The following is a 24708-nucleotide window of genomic DNA, read 5'->3' on the forward strand; positions in this document are numbered from 1 at the left end:
ACTTCAAAAGTAACTTTTAAATCTTTAGAGACTCACAAACAAACAGGCAGAAAGTCAAACAGAAGCAGATCTGTGCTCACACACACACACACACACTCACACACTCACACACACACACCGGCATCTCTTCATATCTCATCTCACTTCATCTCCATCATTCTTCCTAATGACAGCACTCTGTGCGTGTGTGTGTGTGTGTGTGTGTGTATGTTTGCAAGGTCAAATCAATGTGTGTGATTAATTTCATCAGCCACCTTATGCTCCAAAGGAATTCCGGGACACAGCTGGCCGCTCATCCATATGGCTCCTATCAGATCAAAAATTAATATCATCACTCTGCTTTCAAAAAATGTATTCAATATTTCAAGCATGGACATTTATTTAAGTTTATATATTTGTGCTTAAAAAAAATAGGATTCTGGCTATATTTCATTGCCACAATGAAAAGTTTTTTTTTCTTCTGTTCATTGTCATGTACAGTATTATAATATTGTAAATAATAGAAAGCATCACACGAACCTTCAGAAATCATTCTAATGTGCTGATTTTCTGCTCAAGAAACATTTCTTATTATCAATTCTGAAACAGTGAGTTTTTGGAAACTCATACATTTTTTTTTTCAGGATTAATAGTAAATACCAGTATAGTAAACATATATAACATTAATTTGGACATTTTCAATTATTCTGTTTTGTCATGCTATTGTCATGTTTTTCTTTTTAGTTTGACTTATTTTTAGTGCATCAAATTAAACAAACTTAAAAGGAGAAATGTTGCTTAGATTTTTTTTACATTTAATTTAAAATTTACTTTATTTCAGCTGACAGAAACCTTTTTTATGGTTTGAGTTACTAAAATAACCCTGTCAATTGGGTTGGTATATTAACATTTTCGTAGTTAATCATAAGTCATTCATATTAACGCTGTCAAACGATTAATCGCATACAAAATAAAAGTTTTGTACTGTGTATATTTGTTATATATAAATACACACACATGCATGTATATATTTAAGAAAAAATGTATGTTTATATATTTAATATATTTATATATTAATTATATAAATATAAATATATATGCATATTTTCTTTTAATATATACGGTGTGTGTGTGTGTGTGTGTGTGTATATATATATATATATATATATATATATATATATATATATATATATATATATAAATATGATTAATTGCAATTTCTCATTTGACAGCACTAATTTATTTATACAGCCATGAACGGTAAAATAGACTACAAGATTTCTTTGCTTTGCAAGTGATGCGGGTGTACCTTAAAAGTATAGTAAGATATAAATAAAATATAAGTGAATATCTGGCAACTTCAGGACTTTCCTACAGCTGTATGGCAGGACTCAACATGGGATGCTAATAGTTTGTCACACATGAGCCTTGAAGTCCCTTCATGAAGCTCAAAACCTCCTGCAACCAAACAGCAGTGAGTTCTTTGACAGCCAGTGACATAAACGACAAAACACACGCAATTACTGCAGGAGATAAAGATGGATTAGATGGAGAAAACCACCTGCTAAACCACAACACATCAGCAAACATGTCCTCGTCTGCCTCGTGTGCTCGATTAGATCAAACTCATGAATATCTCAAAAGAGATAATGAATAATACGGGCGAGTGCTAAAACTACAACTACGCTTGGTGCATTTTTAAATACATTCCAGTGAGGACAAATAATCTAAATGGACAGCATGGTGGGAAATGCAGATGTTATTGTAAAAACCAAGGCCAGAAACTGAGACAGCAGACGGACAGAGAAGAAGATGCGATTTCTTTTTTTTTTCTGAAAAGAAATTATGCATTACATGTAACGGAACAGTGAACATGTAAATAGGCAGCGATATTACATTCACCAGTTGTTCCCTAAGGGCCCAGCATCCATTTCTAGGTGTTTATGATAATTCAATGAAAATATCTTCTCTGGCAAACGCAGAAGGGATGAATCCATCCCGAAATCACGCTGTGTACATGTTGGATTTGCATTCTTGTAACTTTTCAGCCTGCACATCTGAAATACTTTGCCAAAAAGTTCTCGTTTGGACGCGAGAACAACATTCAGCAGCTGTTTTTCGTGGCATTTGTGATTTACATGGTACGTGAATTGGCTCTTGAGGTGTTTATCAGATGTTTGCATGCTAATATGATACAAATATGCAGTACTTTCCAGATGTTGCGCTCTTGGCAGTGTGTAAGTGCTTACTGTGTGACAATACTGTAAAGTTAAAAGGGTAATTCTCACCAATCTCTCTCTCTCTTTCACACACACACACGCACGCACACACACACACACACACACACACAACCTCACAAAATCTATATTATCAGTACTTGAGCTTTCAAGTGGCTTTATTTTTAGCAATATTTACTAATGTAGTATTTATTACAATTATCAGTTTTAGAGATGTTATTTAATTAATGTAAAAATATATAATTTAGGATTTCTATTAGTTTTGAGGTTTTACTTCAGCTTCAACTTCTGTATCAATTATTTGTCAAAGAAAGTATTTCTGCTAATATTTAGAGTTTATTTCAAGTTTATTTTAATAAATGAAAAACATGCATAATAGTTTTGGTTTGATAACAACACTGGTTTTAAACTTTAAAAAAGCCCCCCAAAACAACATAAAATAATCATAAAAATTAACCTTAATCATAAGAACTGATTATTATTTTTATTAGTTATTTATTTTTTTGCTAAATAAATGCATAGTTTTCCCAGAACTGAAATTTTCTCAGCCTCAGGTCATTTCAAGTTAGATTAGTTTATTTCTTCATCAAAATAGATATGTAGAATCACATCACTTGCTCACCAACGGATCCTCTGAAGTGAATGGGTGCCGTCAGATTGAGTGTACAAACAGCTGATAAAAACATCACAATAATCCACATCACTCCAGTCCATCAATTAATGTCTTATGAAGCAAAAAGCTGCATTAAACTATTAAAAAAGCTTAAACTAAACTAAAAAAACTTAAACTATTGCTTCCAGCTACAACAGTCCTTTATCCATAATATTACCACTGTCAGAGTCATGAAATATGCACAAAGACAGCACCATATACAAGACAGACAGTCCAAAACAGTTCTACACAAATATGTGTGCATATTGTGATGTGAGAACTGGACTTTTTCATCAGTGGAAGCACTATTATGGATTATAAACATATATTATCAGCTGTTTGGACTCTCATTCTGACGGCACCCATCCACCGCAGTGGATCCATTGCCGAACAAGAGAAGCAATTCTACATATCTCCAGTTCTGTTCTGATTAAGAAACAAACCCATCTACATCTTCAGAGGCCTGAGGGTGAGTACACTTTCATGAACTATCCACTCACTAATTGATCATCAGTAATGCTTGTGGGCAAATCCGATGAACTATTTATCCCTATCATTTAATTTCCATGACTTCTCCAAATTCTGCTTTCTTCATGACCCAGCAATGCTAAATAAACAGAATCTCTTGCTAATTTTGAAACCGAACCGAACCTCTCGTGTCATCAAACTAGTGCGGTAATCATGAAGTTTTGCACTGTTCCATGTCTGCCGTCCTCCAAGTTTAATCAGGAGATTTTCTCATTAGAAGCCCATCGTGAAATGAGGGCCACTGTTTAAAAGAGCAGCAATCCTTCTGGTCTCGAAGAGGACATGTACATCAGTTCAGCTGAACAGGCCCTTAAAGTCAAAGGCAAAAAAATGATTGAGGACAAGAAATCGAAGCACCCTGTCCACTCCAAAAGCCACAGTCCTGGAGAAGATAATGAGCCTCTGAAGCTCTCAAAGTGAGAGCCTGATTACACTCGAACTACACACACTCTTACACACAACTGATTAAATACCAAACTGCGTATCTCCTGGCTTCTGGAAAGACTCTGACGAGTTGCTATCGATCCTGAACTTTTATTATACACACACTGATTGTAAACATCTTATGTGGAGTTATTGCGATTATCAGGTGAGTGTTAATATTCAAAACGAGAATTTTTTTTATTTTTTTTTATGTGTGTTTGGGTCAAAACATCAAAAATATCACACAACGTATCACATTTCCAATGCTTTTAGGTGTAAAGACATGAAACATTTACCTGCAGAAAGACATTATTCAGATGGAAATAATGTGAGGCAGGATTTAATCTGATCAAATATAATTTGTTTAGATCATTAAAACTGGACACACTAGGCCATATTTGTTAATACACTTTACATTTGATAACATTAATAATGTTAGTTAACACACTAACAATGAAAAATATTTCTAAAGCTTAAATCTTAAGCTAAAATTTTAAATGTAAAATGTATTGTTAATTACAAACTGTCCTAATATATTACCATCCAAAGTTGAATCTGTTAATTATATTAATGGAAATTGACTAAGTATGAATATTTTTCATTAACTAATGTTAACAAGTAATAAACGCAACTGTAATAATTGTTATTTAACGCATTAAATAATGGGACCTTATTGTGTAGTGTTACTGTTTATATATTTAATTTTAAAGAATATTTTTGGTAGCACTTTACAGTAAGGTTCCATTTGTTTACATTAGTTAACTACATTAGTTAACGTGAACTAAGAATAAAATGTATTAATCTTACTTAATGTTAATTTCAACATTAATACATTATTAAAATCAAAACATATGTCTGTTAATATTATTTAATGGACCTGAGCTAACGTGAACTAACTATTTTTATTAACTAGCGTTAAAATATATTAACGCATTTTAATGTTAGTCAATGAATTAATGTTAACTAATCAGACCTTACTTTAAAATGTTACCTATTTTTTCTCAGCATGTGAACTAAAAAGATAAGATGAGACATTTACAGTATTTCATGTTGCGTTGAAATAAATTACCCACAAACTTCAAAGTCATATACAGTTTGATCAATATTCTTTTTTAATTTTAGCATTGATTTAAAAAAAAACACCAAACAAAACAAACTAAACAAAAATCCAGGAGTGAAGAAAACCATTTTTACACGTACAGTATAACAAGCATGTTTTAATACTGTTTTACACGGTCAACAAAACAAAACGAATCAAAGACGAAATTAAAACAATACAAACAAATGAATAAAAATAAACTCCCTGCGCAAATCCATCAGGAGTAGAGGAATTCCCTTTTCTAGAATATAAACACGGTGAAATGGAAACAAAAATACAATTTAAAAAAAGGGGCGGAGAAACATATTCTGAAAAAAGGTTAAAAGCAGCTGCAAAAAAATCTGTTAAAAATGCCAGTGAAAGTACGTGAGTTTGCGTGTTTGTCCTTTTCATCTGCTGGGTGCACAAACCCTGCCATGATTGCAGTTCAATATCTACAAAATCTGCATTTGAACAACTTACGTATATACACTGTACAACAATTGCCGTCAAAATTACAGCTTTTACAAAAAACGCTCCGCCCAATGGCATTCAAAATGACAGTGCAAGCTCTGAAATCAGCTCACGCCAAACATCTCAGTCCTGTTCCCTTCAGGCCTATACGCCTTTCCAATCCAAAGCTGGTCCACAGTATCACGTCTCCGTCTCTCTCTCTCCTCCCTCGTTCTCATTTTGATTTATATTTTATTGATTTTCACTTTCTTTACATTTTCTTTCCCTGCATCTTTTATTCAGTATTCCGTTTCAGGACTTGGCATTTCCTTCTTTCTGACTTGCCGTTATTGCTTTCGCTCTCTCGTTCCACTATTTTCTCTGGTTTGGGTCGGTTGAGAACCGGATGAGGTTTTTGGACTGCGTGCTACAGGCATGTGTCATTCTTGCATTGTAAGTGCCTGCGAACACAAACATTATTGATGATATTCTTCTGCTTATGGCTTTCTGATATGTTACCGTGATGTTTTGACAAGACAAAAAAAAGAGGAGACGTAAGCTACAGAAGAGAGTTGCCCACGTTCCTTTAAAACGCTCGTCTAAAACGATCAGCTTGAAAAATAGTGCTATTCAGGACCCACTAATGCTTCACACAAAAGACGACGCTGCTACCAGTCCAGGGCCTTAAATGTGACATGACAGGATTATTTTAGACAGGGCCGCTGTAAGTCTGAACATATCCATCAGTTTAGTGCAAAAAAGTAAATGATTTATAAAAAAAAAAAAAAATTGGGAAGATACATAAAACTTGTGTGCTTTTTGACTGTTTATAGAAAACGGTTTCATATATATGTCCACCTGTGCACACAGAAAAGATCGGCTGCAAAACCTAGTGAGCTGCCTTCTAAGGTGGCATCCGAACTCAAATGGACCCTTATAAGTGAGCGATTTGGAACGGTTTACAAAGAAAGCAACTCAACTGCCAAGTTTGATGCAAAGCGCCCCCCCGCTGAACACAAAAAACTGCTGAAACCAGCCTAAGGTGGTTGGCTGGTCTCCCAGCCTGGCCAAGCTGGACTTTTTGGATGGTTTTAGAAGGGGTTTGGGCATTTGGGAAACATTAGCTAAACATCTGCTTGCTGGGAAAACAGTTGAACCAGTTTAAACCAGCTAAGACCTGAAGACCCCCTTAGGCTGGTTTATTGATTTATTTTTAGCTTAATTTGAGTCTTGAGTCACATTTGATTTCAGTAGAGTTTGAAAAATGTGTATGAACTTACACAAATATTGCATAACTAAAAGTCATTTTTAAATTACATTATTTTTATTAATATTTTTCTGAATTAAATGAGTATATCTCTTCATCTTGGATAAGGTTTTTTTTCTTTTACAATGCATTCAGGGTTGTATATGTGAGCTACTACTTTATTTATGCTGTATTTAAAATTCTAATTTTAATTTAGGTTTATTGTACGCAATTCTTAGTTTTGTTTATGCATAAATAAAAAAAGTCTAAGTACAAATGACGTCACTTTATACAATTCAAATAAAAATATCTAAACTGAATTTAAACAAAACATATGTATTGTTTTGTATTTACTTACAGCAGGTTTGGTATAACTATTAGTATATATTTTTTTCATACTTCATTGCATGTAATTCTAAGTTTTGTTTCTGCATAAATAATAGAAAAAAGTGTAACACAAATAAAATGTAATAGCTTTGTATATAATTTTTTTTCTATTACTTTTAGTATTTTGTTTATTGTCATTATTGTTGATTGTCATTCTCTATTCTATGTAGATGTAAGTTTAGTTCTTGCATTAATAATCTAAAATATGTAACTAGAAAGGATTTAATTTTATGCAATTCTAAAAAAAAATATTTAAACGTACAATTTGTAGCTTAGAAGGTAGCAAAATCTCGTCTAGGTAGGCGGCTCACTAGGTTTTAGGACAGATCCAGATTTCAAACACAGCACCAAACAAATCAGGAACTGGAAGAAACAATGAAATGCACCAGGCGATTTCTGAAAACATGTCTACAGATCATTGGTCTCCGTTTAATATGACGCTTCTTGTTGCTTTAATCGTCTGGTCCCCAACCATGACATCACTTCCGGTTCCACTTCCTGTGCTTTTATATTTGAGCTGCTCATGCAGAGGGCAGCACTGAGAGTTAGTCTTCAGACCGAATCTGTCTTACAACTTAGACAGACGAAGAGTTTAGTGTCTTTTATGTGGGAAAACACGTCCTGTTGACGTCACTAACTGTGTCTGTAGTTGGCAGGTGGAGTGTCAGACCTCAGTCTGCTGTGTATGTGGGTGCATGTGCGTGTCCTCCAAACTATCCAAGCTTCCTCCCGTCTCAGAGTCTTCAAACCCGCAGGGCACAGAGGATACGTCGGAGGCAGAGGAGGCATTGACGGACAGACGCTCCTCCCTGCTTGTAAAAGTGCTAAACTCCTCCCCCGCAGAGCCGAGTGGCAGCTGATGCGGAGGCAGGTATTGGCTGGGGTGAAAGTGTGGGCGGGGCTTGCGGTCCCCGCTCAGAGTGCTCTCCCTGGAAACAGGTTGATTGGCGGGTGAGGTGTCGTATTCCTCAGTGGGAAGGGGCGGAGGCAGCTGGTCCTGGGACATAAACTCCTCCTCCTGAGGAGGCGGGTAGTCGCTATCGATATCGAATCCGCCAAGGTAATAGTCAGATTCTAAGGCCACGCCCACTTCACCCGTCTCATAGGTGGGGACTTCCTCGATGTCTGGTAAGCGTGTGCTCGGCAGCCAATCAGAAGTGTCCCAGTGGTATGCTGGTGAAACAGGAAGCAGGAAGTTAGTAAACATAGACTGGGCAAACAACTAAGGGGTCCTTCGGTAGGAACGTAATCATGTAGGGCTGCATGCTTGGTCATTCTGAAGGGAGGTTAACAGGTTAGACATCAGTCCTGTCCCAAACGGAGCACTTGTTAAGACTGTAGTGTCTCCCGTTTGCAACATAGGCTCATTGGAAAAACGTGCTTATGCTTTTGCAAAAAACGTACCTATACATACAATTCACCGCAGTTTCCAGCACTTGTGTCAGTAAAACACCATCAACTTTTATTCATGCTTGCACAAATTATGATTTTGGGGCGGATTATCAATTAATAAAGATGTATTCTCCTTTTTATCAATTAAAAAAGGTATTTGCACAATACTATTAAACATTTTTTTATAAAAAAAATTTGTCAAATTTCTGGTTCATAAAAAAAAAAAAAACACTTTTTACTGTTTAAACGACTCACCGGGTTTATTATAATTGTTAAAAAATAAAAACCTTATTTAACCTAATTTCAGCAATTTAACCTAACTGGAAAGGCAAAAATTTCATTTAGTTGGAAATGAACTGATATACTAAAATAACTAAAACTGAAATAAATATGTATCAATTCATACAACAACCAACATAAACATTTCCACAAACATGTTCATCTGTTTTGAATAAAATTTAACTAATTTCACTTTGAAAGTGTTTCAGAAACTGCAGAAAGCAACTAATATAATTTTTCAGAAATGTCTCCACAGGCACGTTTTTCAAATGAGTCTCAGCTGCCCATTTGTAATCCATTTGAGTTTTGGTGGGGACAGAAACATTACACTGAGCATCTCCACATGCAGGTCTTGCTGTAGTGAGTGGACATGCCTGCGAGGTGATCGAAGACACAGCCAGGACAAGAGGTCAAGGTTCAGAGGTCAGTGACACGTTGTTGACAAGCGAAACACATTCATTAAAAAATGCAAATTAAAAGAGTGTGAGGACTGCATGCAGCGATGCATGGAAACACAGAAGCGCAGGGACACACACGCACACATACACACACACACACACACACACACTGTACACGGCCTAATCCTCACTATCAGAAAACATCAATATCAAACAAAAGAAAAACACAAAGTCAGCAATGGAAGCACTGCGGGGGAAGAGACAGACGAGAAAAAGAGAGGAAAGGGGTGACGGAGGACTGCAGGTACTCGGATGTGTGTGTGTGTGTCGGCAAAGAGCAGCTCGCTGCTGGATGATGTGACATTTCCCAGAATGCAACAGCTCAGTTTGTCAGCAATACGGAAAGGGAGAGCGAGAGAGGGAGGAATAGACAGAGAACAAAGTCTGAAAAGGAAGGAGGGCAAGAACTCCGGGAGATTTAGCTGAACAAAGCAGGAGAGAGAACGTGAATCACCTCTGTTGAAGTTTTGACCTTGATCCATAACGGACACTGGCAGGCAGAAAAGAAGCAGGAAGACAGAGAAAAAGAGAAAGAGAGATAGATTTGTGGGGCAGCACCAAACCCATCCTAACTCTGTGTTTGTCTACAAACACCATATGCAAATGCACTAACATCCCACCAAGATATGCTTTTGAAATCATACTTGACATTTATTTCTGCGAAAAGTACTTGTGTTGTTTTGTGATATATTGTTGCTTGTGATACCCTTGCAAAAATTAAACATTCTTTTTTTTTTGGAAAGAATGAATAAATCTAAAACCCCAAATCCAGTGAAGTTGTGACATTTTGTAAAATGCAATAAAATCAAGAATCTTTGATTTGTTCATTCTCTTTAACTTTTATTTAATTGACAAAAAAAAAAAAAAAAAAAAAAAAAAGATTTCCACATTACAACACATACCAAAAAAGTTGGGACAGAGGCAAAATAAAAGTGAAAAGTTTATAGAATATAGTTTATGGTTTTGAAACGGTTCACAGTAAGCAGGTGAATTGGTAATAGGTCAAGGTATCATGTTTGGGTATAATAAGAGGAGCATCTCAGCCTTTGCAAACATGATCATGAATCATCACTTTGTGGCAAATTTCATAAGAGAAGTTGTCAAACAAATCACAAATCACATTCAGCAATGCAGAATTGCAAAGAATGCAAAATATTGTGAATACATAATATTGTGAAAAGATTCAGGGAATCCAGAGAAAACACAGTATATGTAGGGCAAGGTATGAAACCTCAGTTGAATGTGCTTGACCTTTGAGCCCTCAGATAGCATTGTATAAGAAGCTGCTGTGTTAAATATAGCCTCATGGGCTCAGGAGTACTTCAGAAAACCACTGAATTTACCACAGTCTTCTTCTGCATCAAGAAATGCAACTGAAATCTGTTACTCGGGGAGAAAGCTAAACATCAATTCTATGCAGAGATGCTGTTGGGTTCTCCGGGTCAGAGCTCATCTCAGATAGTCAAAAAGAAATGTGCGAAAATGTGTGCTGTACTCAGATGAGTCCACATTTCAACTTGATTCCAGGAAAAATGGATTTCGAGTTCTCAGTCCCAAAGACCAAAGGGACCATCCAGACTTTCATTAGTGACAGAAGCAAAAGCAAATGTTTGTCATGGTATATGAGTGCAGCAGAACAAACAGCATGGGTGACTGAAGGTACCATTGACATGGAGCCATTTACTGGGATTATACAGAGACATATACTCCCATCAAGATGATGTCTTTCATGGGAAGTCCATGGTTATTAGATCAAGACAAGGCCAGCTCTCATTCTGCATGTGCTACAACAGCGTGGTTTCGTAGACACAGAGTGAATGTTTTAGACTTCTATCGAAAATATATGATGAAAGAAGAATCAGACAACGACGGTCACAGAGTGCTGAGCTTCTGAAGTCTTGTATCAGACGAGACTGGACAAAATGTTTGCTTGCAGAACTTTAACAAATAGTGTCCTCAACTCCCAAACAATGAGGACCGTTGATGTGACTGTTTAACGTGCCTCTGTCCCAAATTTGTTTGGAGTGTGTTTGCAGCCATCTATATCAAAAACTAAATTTGCACATATTTATAAAATACATTTATATTGGTCAGTGAAAACTTTGGAAATCGTTTCTTTGTACTTTTGTAAATTAAATGAAAGTTAAAGAGAATGAACAAATAACAGATTCTTGATTTTACACAACGTCTCAGCTTCTCTGGAATTGGGGAAGAAAAATAAACAGTAATTGAAGCTACATAGAAATATTAAAAAGTAACTAACAATGGCAAAAGCACATACGTAACGAAAACGTTAACAAAAAATTGAGTGGTTTCTTTTTAAAATTTGTATTAATAAAATCCCTCAAAATATAAATAAAAAATCAAAGCCGCATAGAAATATTAAAAAAGCAACAATGACAACAACATATGAAATTACTAAAATTTTAACTAAACATTAAATGTGATTTCCTTTTAGTTTGAATGAAATTACTAAAACTAAAATAAATATAAATTAAAGATACAGAAAAACTAGAAAAAAATCTAATAATGTGGTTTCTTATAAGTTTCTGAAGTACTAAAAAAGCAAAACTACAGTAACAATGACTAAACTTAAGTTTTTTTTAGCTTGAATTTCTAAAATTATTAAAACCAAAAGAAATGTAAATTAAAGCTACATTAAAAAAAGAAGAAAACATTAAAAAGGCAACTAACAACAAAAGTGCAAAAAACTAAATTACTAATACTGAAACTACAAATTAAACATTGCTTGTTTTAGCTTGAATTACTGAAATTAATAAAACTAAATTAAAGCTATTATAGATATAAAAAAAAACTGCTTGTGTTGTTTATTGTTACTATTAAATAAAATATTTTTTTTAGCAATAACTGCAGTAACTAGTATATTAGGGAAATTATGAATACCATGGTCAATATATAAAAGGGTGAGAGATAATGGAGAGTGAAAACAGAAAGAGAGAGAGAATGATGGTGTAAAAATGTGTGCATTCCTTCCCAGCTTATTAAAGTGCTCATGTTTGATCTTCATCGTTGTGTTTGATTGACTGTGATTAAGCTCACAGCTCAAATGTCATTTAAATGTGAATCAAGAGAAGTAAGTGAGTCTACAGTCAATTACTGTGAAAATCAAGCACTCCCAAACGCACACACACACACAATGCCACAACATTCATAAGATTAGATTTACATCGTTAGACGGAACCTTCTGGACTAAATATGAATATAATATCAGTTTACAGACTGTTTAAAGTATATCCACTAAAACACATGTAAAGCAATCCTAATATGTGACCCTATTAAGTGTACATTTTTCGAAAGTTGAGATTTATACCTCTTTTCCGAAAGCTGAATAAATAAGCTTCCCATTGATGTATGGTTTGTTAGGATCAGACAATATTTAGTCGAGAAACAACTATTTGAAAATCTGGAATCTGAGGGCGCAAAAAAATCTAAATATTGAGAAAATTGCTTTTGAAATTGTCCAAATGAATTCTTAGCAATACATATACATTACATTTTGATATATTTACAGTAGGTCATTTACATGAACTTCCATACTTAATATCCTAATGATTTTTGGCATAAAAGAAAAATCAATAATTTTGACCCATACAATGTATTTTTGGCTATTGCTACAAATATACCCCAGAGACTTCAGACTGGTTTTGTGCTCCAGGGTCAGATGGAAAATATAAGCTAGTTAGCTGAAAATGACCATATCAATAATAATAAAATAGTTTAATCAGCTATTACACCAAATAGGTGTATTATTTGTCATTGTGAGCTGGTTTTAAAAGTGCCATTTTTCACATTTATATTAAGTATATTTAGTCCACTTTAAAGCAGTGCTGTTACTGTGAACTAAAACTAAAATTATTTAAAAAACAAACAAACTATAAAATAAAATGAATACTAGATAAATTAAAATAGGAAAAAATTTGATAATTTAAAATAAATTTAATTCAAAGTACTAAAATGACTAAAACTTATATATAAATTAAATCTACAGAAATGTAAAAAAAAACTAACAAATAAAAATAACAAAAGCACAAAATTACAAAAACTTCAAATCCATCAATATATTAATAAATAAAACCTAATTCAAAATAGTACTAAATACTATAAAAGTATATCAATAATACTAAAATAACAATAAAATAATACTAAAATAGCACTTCAAGAAATGAACAGTATGAGAATACTAATGCTAACTGAACTTTGTATTGGCCAATGAAACTATACAAATATACTGCATGGACCTTTAAAATAAAGAAGAGTACATTGACAAAATGAAGGGATGGTTTAAAAATATGTAAATATGAACTAGTTTTGAGATGTCTCAGCATGAACTAGTTTCAAGATTCAGAAGTTTGTTAGATTTACAACCTCTGAATCAAAGGACAAGTGGAAAACTCAAACAGGCTCATCAGCCTACATTACTTTAGCATGTCTAGCTTTGAAGATACACTTGAAAAGCTTTTTTTTTTTTACAACTTCAAACGTGTGTGTGTGTTTGCAAGATTTGTGCTCTTCCGTTCTGGGTAATATATGATCTGGGGATGTGTTTGTAGGTGTGAGTTCGTCAGCGAAAATATTTGAGCAGGGGCTCGTGTGTGTGTGTGTGTTTGCTCGATCATCTTGCTGAGTGGGGTGACGTTTCTTCTCATGAGTAATGCTGTCTCACACACACACACACACACACACACACACACACACACACACACACACACACACACACACACACACACACACACTCTTAGTATTTAATAATGTAAAGTTACTTCTGTAGTGTACTTAACTATGGTTTGGGGAAGAAATGAGAAGAACAAAGCTAAAACAGACAAAACCCTTTGAGAATGCTTTCAACAAAAAAAAAAAAGAAAAAAGAAAGTTAAATGTAAAATCATAATGACTGCAGACTAAAAGTTCAAAAGGTTTTCTTTTAAGGAATAGGTTGTGTAATCATTATAATAATTTTCACATTAAAAATAGGGCTGTAAATTGAAAGTAATTTCGGATTATTATAAAAAAAAATACATTTTAATGTGAAATGTACATAAAATATATATTTTTTTATTATCTGTACTTGAGGGCTTTTCAAATATTGACATGCAATTAATCATGAATACTTCAAATGATTAATCTGCATACAATGAGATGAATTATTTAAGTGAGCGACAGCCCTAATAAAAGTTTATGGTCCACATGTTGACTTCTAAGCAAATGGTTATGTGTGTAATTCTAAAAAAAAAAAAGAGAGAAAGAAAAAAAGAGTGTGTTTAAAGGTTTGTGCATGAGTCTTCAAGCGCTTTTAAAGAAGATGCTTCAGAGTCCAGCGGTGGGAAAGAGTACCTTCATTCTCAATCGTGTCGACTGCATCATTGACCAGCCGAATTACCGTCACTATGGAAGCTTGGAAAGAGAAAGCAATGAAGACCAGTCAGAAACGTTCACCCACACGCACACACACGCACACGCACACACACACACACACACACACACACACACACACACACACACACACACACACACACACACACACACACACACACACACACACACACACACACACACACACACACACACACACACACACACACACACACACACACACACACAAGCCAATCAAACAGAGGAATCAACTCCACACTTTCGGTAACACTGTTGGTCCACTGCAGAAGCTTCTGTGGCCAGATCGGCTGCAGATGAATTTAGCTGTGACCAATGAAAGGCAAGCATGACATCATTCCAGCGAATCTGAGGAGAGATGGTGATGTGACCAACACACACACACACACACGCGCGAGCGCGCGCGCACACACAGACCTGCTGCATTCAAATCTTTGATTGAGATGAGCATTAATTAAAGTCACTGCAATGTCATATTTAACTTTTTAAATCAATAGTCATGCATGCTTAAGTGAGATATTATTTATTAAAAATTATAATATTAAAATATTAATGTACACGTTCTAATTATCATAGTCTTATTATTAATTATTATTTGGCATATATATATTAACAAACAAAAATAATCTTTAACTGTATTGTTAGCAATAAAAAACATTAAAATCAGTTGACTAAAAAAAATTGGTATGCATTACAATAAATCATAATAGTCAATGTCAATTACAGAATTAGCTTGTTTGCATTTTGTACTGTTGATAAAGCAATAATTCTTGATAGAAAATACTTTTACAGATTAAAAGGCAACAGGTCCGTGTGACAAAACTACAACTCCCATGATTCTCTGTTGCAGATTTGAGAATCATTCATGTCTCATAGCTTAAAGTTCAATATTAAGGTATTAAATGACAAATAATACATAAATAAGTAAACATGAAGAATCAACATGTTTTGCTTTATTAAAGTTTGTAAAAACAACAACAACAACAACAACAACAAAAAGCGTATACAGACACACACACAAGCACGCACACCTCACTCAAAAAAAAAAAAAAAAATCTTAAAATATTTAATAGATTTAAAAAATTGGAAAATGAAGATGACTGCATGAATTGTCTTGAGGAAAGACGCATGTCGTTTTAACCTTTCACAATGAGCAGGAGCAACACACACACACACTTACCGTTATCATCACAGGAATCAGACTGAAAGGAGCTCAGCGACTGGACCTCCGAGTTGCTGCCCTTGTTACTGCCAGAGAAACATGTGACCTCTTCCAGCAAATCCACTTTCCCTGAACACAAAGATCAGGACGTCAACCAATCACAGCTTAACTTACAGTAAACACACACACACACACACACACGTGTGTTTTGCGCATCAGCTGTGGGCGAATCTCCACGCCATTCTGTATCCGAGAAGTGCTCTCTTCTGATGTTTGCCTTCAATTCCTTTCTTTTCCCAGACATTTTTCCTTTGATCTTTGCTTTAATGGTGTCATGGAAATGGCTGCTTATAACAGCTGCGTATAATTGTCTCGATTTGTATTTCACAGGTGGAGAGTTTTAAGACCTAAGAGGGTTTGAATGGGAGAGACCGCAAACCACAAGAAAATGAAAAAGGAAGTTATTATGGGTGGTAAAAAGCTTCGGAGGACTCCGATGGGAGAGAATTTAATACCAAAGGGAAAATGGCTTTTGACATCAGCTTTTCCAGTAAATGGACTGCATATACATACTTCCATAAACGCTCTCCGCTCGGTATTTCCTGATGTGAAGATTTATACTCTTTTAAAGAAATTTCTTTTTCTCTCAAAAGCACACCCGTGGGCCACTCACAGATCGCCTGATGTATAATACTCACAAAAAGGGCAACAGATGTATGAAAATGGAAGTTACAATTATTGGTTATTGGTCCTTGAGGAAATAAAGTTGTGTTTAAGATCCCAGGCTGCTACAATGAGAGTCAATGCAAACGTCTGGGGTCAGGAAAGAAATTAATACTTTTATCTAGCCAGGACACATTCAATTGATGAAAAGTGACAGGATACACATTTAAAATGTTTTGTTGATAATCCTGAAGAAACATCACTATGTTTCTACTACTACCAGTAATGGCTGCTGAAAATGCAGCATTGCATCGGAGGAATAAATTACTTTTTAAAATGTATAACAACAAAAAAAGTAGTTTTAAATTATTATTATTATTTATATATTTTTTTAAGAAAATACAAAAAAAAAAAAAAAAACCTAAACAAAACAGAAAATAAAACAAACAAGTAAAACTAAGGAAGGCCGTTTCTGCCATGTGAAATTATAATTGTGAAATTTTATTAAACAATTTTTTTTTTGGGAATTCCAAATTACCAGAAGTGCAAGTGCGAGTTTATATCTCATGATTCTCTTTACATATCTCATAATTCTGAATTGCATCTCATAATTCTAAGTTTATATCGGTCATAATTCCTTGTTTATACCTCATATTTCTGAGTTTACATATCTCATAATATAGATTTTATATCTCTTAAAATTTATGAGTTTCTATCTCACAATTCTGAGATTCTAACTCATAATTCTAAAGTTTCTATCTGTTATAATTTAGTTTTTTGTCTCTTATATTTCTATAATACTGTAACTTAAAATTCTGAGATTGTATCTCACAGTTCTGAGTTTTTTTCTCTTAACTGTAGAAAAAAATTCAGAATTGTGAGATATAATGTTGCAATTGTATTTTTTTATTCTATGGTGGAACCAGACTTCCATATGAACCAAAATGCAAAAATAAAAATAAATAAATCAATAAATAAATCATACAAAAAAACAGTTTAAAAATCAGTTTAGAGGGTCATTTTCCACATTCGCAGCGCTGATTTTGGGGTAAAAAAATCTGTAGATTTTGTGGAGTGGATTTTAACATGCTGAAATTCATTATTCAGATCACAGGGATGTGTAGAACTTCAATGTCAGGTATCTCAATTCAGCTTGAGTTCTGCTGATTCTGTGGGGGACGGTTTATAGAATAACAGGTCTACTTCCATGTCATCTTCAAATAAAGTGACTTTTGATTTGGTTTACAAAAAGCATCATTAAAACGCAGCAAAATCTGAAAAGCTTTTATTGCATGAAACGGTTTCCACCTGAAGCTCGGTTTTCAATTTCGGCTGTAACCCTCATATGAAACCATATTTTGATTTGATTTACAGAAAACACCATTAACAAAGATGAACTTAGCTAGTGGGAAGCTGCAGGTGGAAACAGTTTCAACAAATATAAGCTTTTTCCCCCAGATCCTGTGCGTGTCTGCCTAAACTGTCACAGCAGGAAACGGAGCTGAGTTTAAGAAGATAAAAGTGCAGTGCTCTGCCACTGCGTACACTGATAACGTGAAATCTGGCAGCAGGTCGTGTTATCTGTGCTGAAAACAGTCATAGGTCGCTTTACCATTCATACATCGGCATACAGTTTGAATGCTGTGCCAATGCTAGTGCTGCCATAGGGTTCATTAAGAGTCTGAATATTAAAATGTGCATGCCAAAAAGCCTCAGGGGGTTACTGAGATACGAGGATGTGTGTGTGTGTGTGTGAAACGGCAGATCTCGGCCAATCTCTGAGCTGCGTGAGGTTAAATGCAGTTAAATGCGACGTTTAAATAAAACATGTTAAGGGAAAGATGGATTTCACAGTTGGCGGGCATGAACTGATCAAAGCCGTCTGATAAATTCATACTGGCAAACACATAAACATACATAAACATATGCGTGCAAACACAACAGAGCATGTGAGCAATGCGGAGAGGAGTTGCATGATTTTGCCTGGAGCGAGAAACGTTTTCTTTTCTTAATGAGAGGGTCATCGTGTTCAAGCTCGCATAACACTTCTCCATCACAACCACAATACACTTTAACAACTACAACTGTTGTCAGCATAATTCACACGCAATTTCAAATAAACTATTAATAGTGTCATAAAAAAATATATATATATATATTATGTCTAGTAAAAACTGATGGATGAATCAGCAACTTGGAAAAATTATAAAAATAATAATATTACAGATCCTTTGAATATTCTTAATTTTTTTAAATGGATATATGCGAAATGCATGCAAAATGATTTGCACAAGCATATACATGCAACATTACTATCATTTTTCAGCTACTTATATTAAAATAATTTAATATAAAAATATATAATTATATTTAGAAAAACATTTTTAATGGAAAATTTTTTGAAATATTTTACTGTAAAATAAAATGTATTAAATATACTCAGTATGCTCAACACAAATGAGCAAATAATAATAATAATAATAATAATAACGATATATATATATATATATATATATATATATATATATAATTGTTTATACGTGCAGCATTACTATTGTTTTTTTGCTATTTATATTATAATCATATATGACATTCATATTATATTGTTAAGTATACTTTATTTTTTAAAAGAGCTATAGAGTTTGGGAAATATTACTTGAAATAAAATAATGCAATATACCAAATGTTAAGTGAAAATGAAAATTTGATTTGATGTTGATTATTTGATGTGAGCGATGTTGACATAATTTTTTATTTATTAAAGGTTGGAATATAGTTACTATTGTTCATCTGTTATTAATATTCAATTAGTATAATCAATTAAAATTAGATTTATAAATGTGTGGAGCAGTAACTGGGTGGAGATTTCTTTAAGCTGTGCTCTAGCTACAAATGGAAATCCTAGAGTGGACTCAGATATGTGGAGTAGTCACGCTCACTGCTGTCCTCTTTTATACTCTGATACACACACAAACACAACACAGATATACCGATCTCTCTCTCACCATCCTCTTCCCAGGGACTCTTCCGTAGGGAATCACAGTCAGACCGGCAGGGTGAAACTGGTGGCAAATTTGGCGCCACGCTGCACACGACCACGCCCCTCCTGTTGGTCCCGCCCAGAATCCGCGGCGAGTCTGACGGATGGAACGTGCTCATTTCCGTCAGCTCTGGGCCTCGGCTGTCCCCTGGCCGTTTCTCCAGGGTTCCCCGAGCGTCTCCGGGAAAACACGGCGTGTACGCCATCGGCCGGACGGGAACCTGAGGAGGGCCAGACAGACTTCCTTCCATGTACAAGCTGATTGGCTCTCCGATGGCGCAGCGTAGCGGCGGATAGTGGCCACCGTTGGCTTTGTGCAGCAAGGCGGCCGTAGCCGGATCCTGAACCATGGAAAGGTTATTCCGGGAATAGCTCTTCTGGAAGACCTTCTTCCGAAAGGCGATGAATAGTAGGATGAGGATGAGGATGAGGAAGAGCACCACGGCGATGCCGATAAGCTCCTCCTTCCCGACGTAGGCGTGGCCAGCCTGCATATCCGGAACAAGCACAGGACGAACAGAGCAAGCGCTGCCCACGAAACCCGGCGTGCAGTTACAGTAGAAGGAGCCGAAAGTGTTGACGCACACACCGCCGTTCTCACACAGCTCGCGTTCACACTCGTTCACGTCCTCTTCACAGCTGCAGAGGAGACATAAACACTCGCTGGTTACTGTGGCCTGCTGCCTTTTTACTGCATCACTTTACTGTCCTTGGCCTGCTGTAAAATTTATTGTGACTCGGCAGAAATGCATCGGTCTATAAAAAAACTGACATTGTGTCTGAAAGGGGGCATGATGGGATACATTTACAGCCTGAAGTAATCCGTCTGTCTACAGTGAAAGTGAAAACGCTGGGAGGCACCGCACAGTAACAGCCAATCAGAATATTTTTTATGAGAAATTTGGAGCTGGGAGATTTCATAGAAACCAAGCAAACTGTCACAGCTGGTTAGGACGAAGAATAAAAAAAAAACTACTTTTGTTTTCAGCCATTTCTGGGAGCTAATCAGTGTGTTTCAAAGAGCCATTAAAGACCATGTGAAATCAAATGTGACCTTGTTTACTTCCATAATAAATATTGCTGGGCTTTTTCATAAAATTTTAATCAAAATGTAACATTTACTGCTTTATAAACAAGTATAGAGGCAACAAAGGCCACACAGATGATAATTGTTTTATTTTATTACTACAACAAAAGTACAATTATTTTGTATAAATATATATATATTTTTATATGTAATATTTTATTAAATAATATATTAATTTGTGTGTATGGGGGTATGTATAAAAATAATATACTATAACATATTCTGTTTTCAGTTTTTTTGTCATTTTGTGTTGTTAGGTCAAAATAAATTAAAAGGTTCAAATAAAATAATCTGAACTACTGTATCTGAAATAAAATAAATTGGGTTTATTTCCAATTTAACTTTTAGTTATGTTTGAATCAATATTATTTACCTTATATGTACACACACACATACACACAAAAACATATGCACCTATATTATTATTATTATTATTATTATAACACTATTACACTAATATATTAAACACATCATACTAATATTCCCTTTAATGGCCCACAGATTAAATTTTCATTTACATTTCATGTTGTCTTCAAGGTACCCATATACTATATAATTTATAAGAAGTGTGTGTGTGTGTGTGTGTGTGTGTGTCTCAGGTGTGATAAAACACACGCATGAAGGCCATGTTTACCTCGCTCTGATATCTGTGTGTAGTCGTCTCAATAGCGCTAAATTTCCAAATAAAAGTGTCTGTGGTCTGTAATGAACTACATTAGCATAAGCCAAGAGAGACTGCAGCAGTATAATCTCCTCTGTTCAGAGAGAGGCTTGAAACCATCTTTAAAAAAGACTCCTGCTGCTCTAATGTGGACAGACGGATGCCGCCCTCTTGTGGCCACAGACAGTGAAGACAACTGAGAAACGCGTTACACCAGCGGTTTAAAACTGTACACGGAGGACACGCAAGCTTCAGTATGTATGCAAACATGGCATGCAAGTCAGTGCTAAACCTGTGCCAGTTTTTCATGGTGCGCTGCCAAAACAAACAGACTCGAGTACATGTTTTAGAAAAGAACAGATGCTGGTTATTAAATTCTGTTGGCAGCTCTTAACTTTGGAAAGTTTAAGTTCATCTATCTGATTGACTATGTACATCAAACACACACACAGCGTCATCGTTTACAACTACACAGAAAATAAAATAAACTATTATCCCATAATAAGATATAACATATAACAATTATTTTTAAGGTTATTCAATAAATCAAATAATTTGAAATATTTAAATACACATGTATTTTACTAATAACACTACAATTTCACAATAAAATTATATATTACATGTTAAATATTACATATCTAGAGAGAAAGAATATAGACTTTTTAATATATGAAATATAATAATAATAACAATACTTATCCATCCATCCATTTTCTATCTATCTATCTATCTATCCATCCATCCATCCATCAAGTGAGAGAAAGAATATAGACTTGTTAATATATGAAATATTAAAAGAACATAATAATAATAATAATAGTTATTATTATTATTACTATGAATTATAATTTAATAATATGTAAATGTATGTGTATTTAAATTTTAAATGTATGTCAAATTATTCAAATGTATTACATTTGAATATACATATACATCTGATCTGCTACAATTATTACAGTTTTATAATGAATCCCTATTTATACTTATACTTTTAAATAAAGTGTATATTCTCTCAATATAAATATTTTAGATGAATAGAATACAGATATATTTTATATTTATTCATAAATATATCTAAAAACTGTATGTAAATTGTTTTTTGTTTTTAAACAAATCAGTCATCAAAAAACTTTCTTCCCCCATTTAGTATGGAATTAAATGGATTCTTAGAAACATCATGTGGGATATTTTTGGATCAAGAAGTGAAAGGTTAGTAGACTGACGTCCCGCCGGTGTATCCTCTCTTGCAGCTGCAGATGAAGGCGTTCCCGATGGGTTTACACACACCTCCGTTCTGACACGGGCTCGGTGTACAGACGCTGATCTCGGTCTCACAGCGTCCTCCGGTGTACGGAGCGCTGCAACTGCACGAATATCCTGAGAGAGACACGGGAGAGAGGCAGACACACGTTCACACGCCGGTGGGAAATCGCGTGGAAAATGTCAGTGAGCAAACAGTGCGCTGGTCTTATCAGGTCTCCCCACAAAAACAAACACACAGACACGCGCGCACACTCCTGCACGAGCGACCTTTACAAACAGGACGAGTACAGCAACACAACAACTCCCAAAACAACCACAACACCCTGCTCCATTCATCAGAGCCAGTGAGAGAAAGAGGAAACAAGACTAGATTAGATCGAAGAAGAATGGAGAAAACAGAAGAGAGGTCGAGACGGGACTAAAGAAGAAACCAAAAGAGGAGAGGAGGAAAAAAAACAGACGAGAGGGCTAAAGGAGAAATAGATGAGAAAAGACAGAGAGAAGAGTTAGTAAGAGGGGAGGAAAAGAAAAACGAAAAGACGACGAGATAAGAACTGATTAGATTAAAGCTGCAGTAGGTAACTTTTGACGCTCTAGCGGTTAATAAACAGAAATGCTTGCGTCTTGCGGAAGAACATCGTAGCCGGAACTACTTCTGTCCGTTTGTCTATGAAGAATTACAAAGGTACTGGGTTACTCCGCCGCGGTACCCCCGAAGCAATCTAAAATAGTCCGAATATAAACACTTATTTTAGGTGCACCCTAGTGATTCAGGACAAGCTAAAAACCCGGTTTGGAAAATGGATTCATGGTGTACTCGCTTATTATATACATTTTTCTACATTTTGAACACAAACAAAGTTACAGACCGCAGCTCTGATTGGTTGTTTCTTAAAGGGGGTGGGGGGGGGGGGGTGAAATGCTATTTCACTCATACTGAGTTTTTTACACTGTTAAAGAGTTGGATTCCCATGCTAAACATGGACAAAGTTTCAAAAATTAAGTTGTACGTTTGAAGGAGTATTTTTGTTCCAAAAAAAAACGGTTTGTCACAAGTTTATGAAAGTTTTTTTCGAGTATGGCTCTGTGTAACGTTAGATGGAGCGGAATTTCCTTATATGGGTCCTAAGGCACTTCTGCCGGAAGAGCGGGCGCTCCAGTATAGCGAGGCTGAGCACAAACATTTCACTGATCAGAGCGAGAGCGTCGCGAAAAGTCACAAAAGAACGACAGATTTGAATATCGTTTATTTCTTAAGGATAATGCAGTCGCAACGAAAAAGGGTCACGATCGCGTGTTGGAATGGCAGGCGGTGAGTAAAACTGCTTAAAATATCTCTGTGTTGTTAACTTAGCTATCGACGCGTAAGCACATCAAGTAAACAACATGCGATGTTGTCATCAAACTGCACTTTCCACATGTACAGCTTAAAAAAAAATAAAAAGACGACATAAAGTGGAACTTAGTCATTTTCCAAAACCGCTAAGCAAATATATACAGTTTCAGTACATACCACATAGAGACGCATTTTCTGATGCTGCTCTTGATAACTTTCAGCCTCTGGATCTGTGTCACAGCTTCCAAACGCTCTCAACGAAAAAGCCTACTCGCGCTCGTGATTCTTTAGCTCCGCCCACACGTCACGCCTCTAGGCGCTCGTGTTTTTCCGGGAAAAATCGGTACAGACTATCTTTCTCTTATAAATATAATAAAAATAAAGACTTTTTGGAGTTATGAAGGGTGCAGTACTACTCTATAGGTACTCAAGATTAACAGGATATTGAGTGAAAACGAGCATTTCACCCCCCCTTTAACGGGAGCGATGTATTTCTGCAAATGGCAATAGGACCGCTGGGAGGAGCCAGAGGAGCTTGATTTTTTCACAGATTATCTGTCTCATATTCTACTGTCAGGACATAATGACAGGTTTCACAAATATGTAAAAAATATATTTTTACAAAAGTTACCTACTGCAGTGAGACATTAATAGATAAAAAGAGTCAAAAAAGGAAAGAGACGAAAAGGGAAACGAGAAAATAGATGAGAAAAGAGTAGTAATAGACAAAAACAGAGACGAGAAGTGACGGAGAAAAGAGGAGAAGATGAGAAGACATGAGATGAGATGCGAAAACAATGTAAGAGTTGGAGAAAGTAGGAGAAATGAGGTGAGACGAGAAGAGACGAACAAACTAAATGAGAAGATGAGATAAAAGGTCAGAGACATGAACAGATGAGACAAGAAGAGACGAGATTTGAGGAGAAAGTAACTGACGAGAAGAGAGGTGAAAACATGGCACGAGAAGACTGA

General features: G+C 35.3%; 2 protein-coding genes across 2 annotated transcripts in view; one reads left to right on the top strand and one right to left on the bottom strand.

Annotated features, from left to right (window-relative positions):
• Window positions 1-5016: 5016 nt before the first annotated feature.
• LOC128021645 (protocadherin Fat 3-like) lies at window positions 5017-24384 on the bottom strand. Its single transcript, XM_052608955.1, has 7 exons — window positions 24372-24384; window positions 22361-22514; window positions 19352-20025; window positions 15702-15812; window positions 14465-14524; window positions 9567-9602; window positions 5017-8156 (listed from the first exon to the last, which is right to left on the bottom strand). Exons 1-7 carry the CDS (start codon window positions 24382-24384, stop codon window positions 7648-7650), a joined length of 1557 nt encoding a protein of 518 aa, XP_052464915.1. The 3' UTR covers window positions 5017-7647.
• Window positions 24385-24502: 118 nt separating this feature from the next.
• Window positions 24503-24708, top strand: part of LOC128021646 (SH3 domain-containing protein 19-like) — a 4141-nt gene continuing 3935 nt past the window's right edge. Inside the window, exon 1 of the mRNA XM_052608956.1 lies at window positions 24503-24565. Coding sequence (XP_052464916.1) covers window positions 24503-24565 — 63 coding nt within the window. The remainder of the gene's footprint in view (window positions 24566-24708) is intronic.

This window comes from Carassius gibelio, chromosome A10 (assembly GCF_023724105.1).
Source record: "Carassius gibelio isolate Cgi1373 ecotype wild population from Czech Republic chromosome A10, carGib1.2-hapl.c, whole genome shotgun sequence".
NCBI lineage: Eukaryota > Metazoa > Chordata > Actinopteri > Cypriniformes > Cyprinidae > Carassius > Carassius gibelio.

Coding starts and splice junctions, on each gene's coding strand:
- LOC128021645 (XM_052608955.1), bottom strand. Junction 14,525..15,701: donor TGATTCCTGTGATGATAACG/GTAAGTGTGTGT, acceptor TCTCTTTCCAAG/CTTCCATAGTGACGGTAATT. Junction 8,157..9,566: donor AGGTCAAAACTTCAACAGAG/GTGATTCACGTT, acceptor CTGTTTCACCAG/CATACCACTGGGACACTTCT.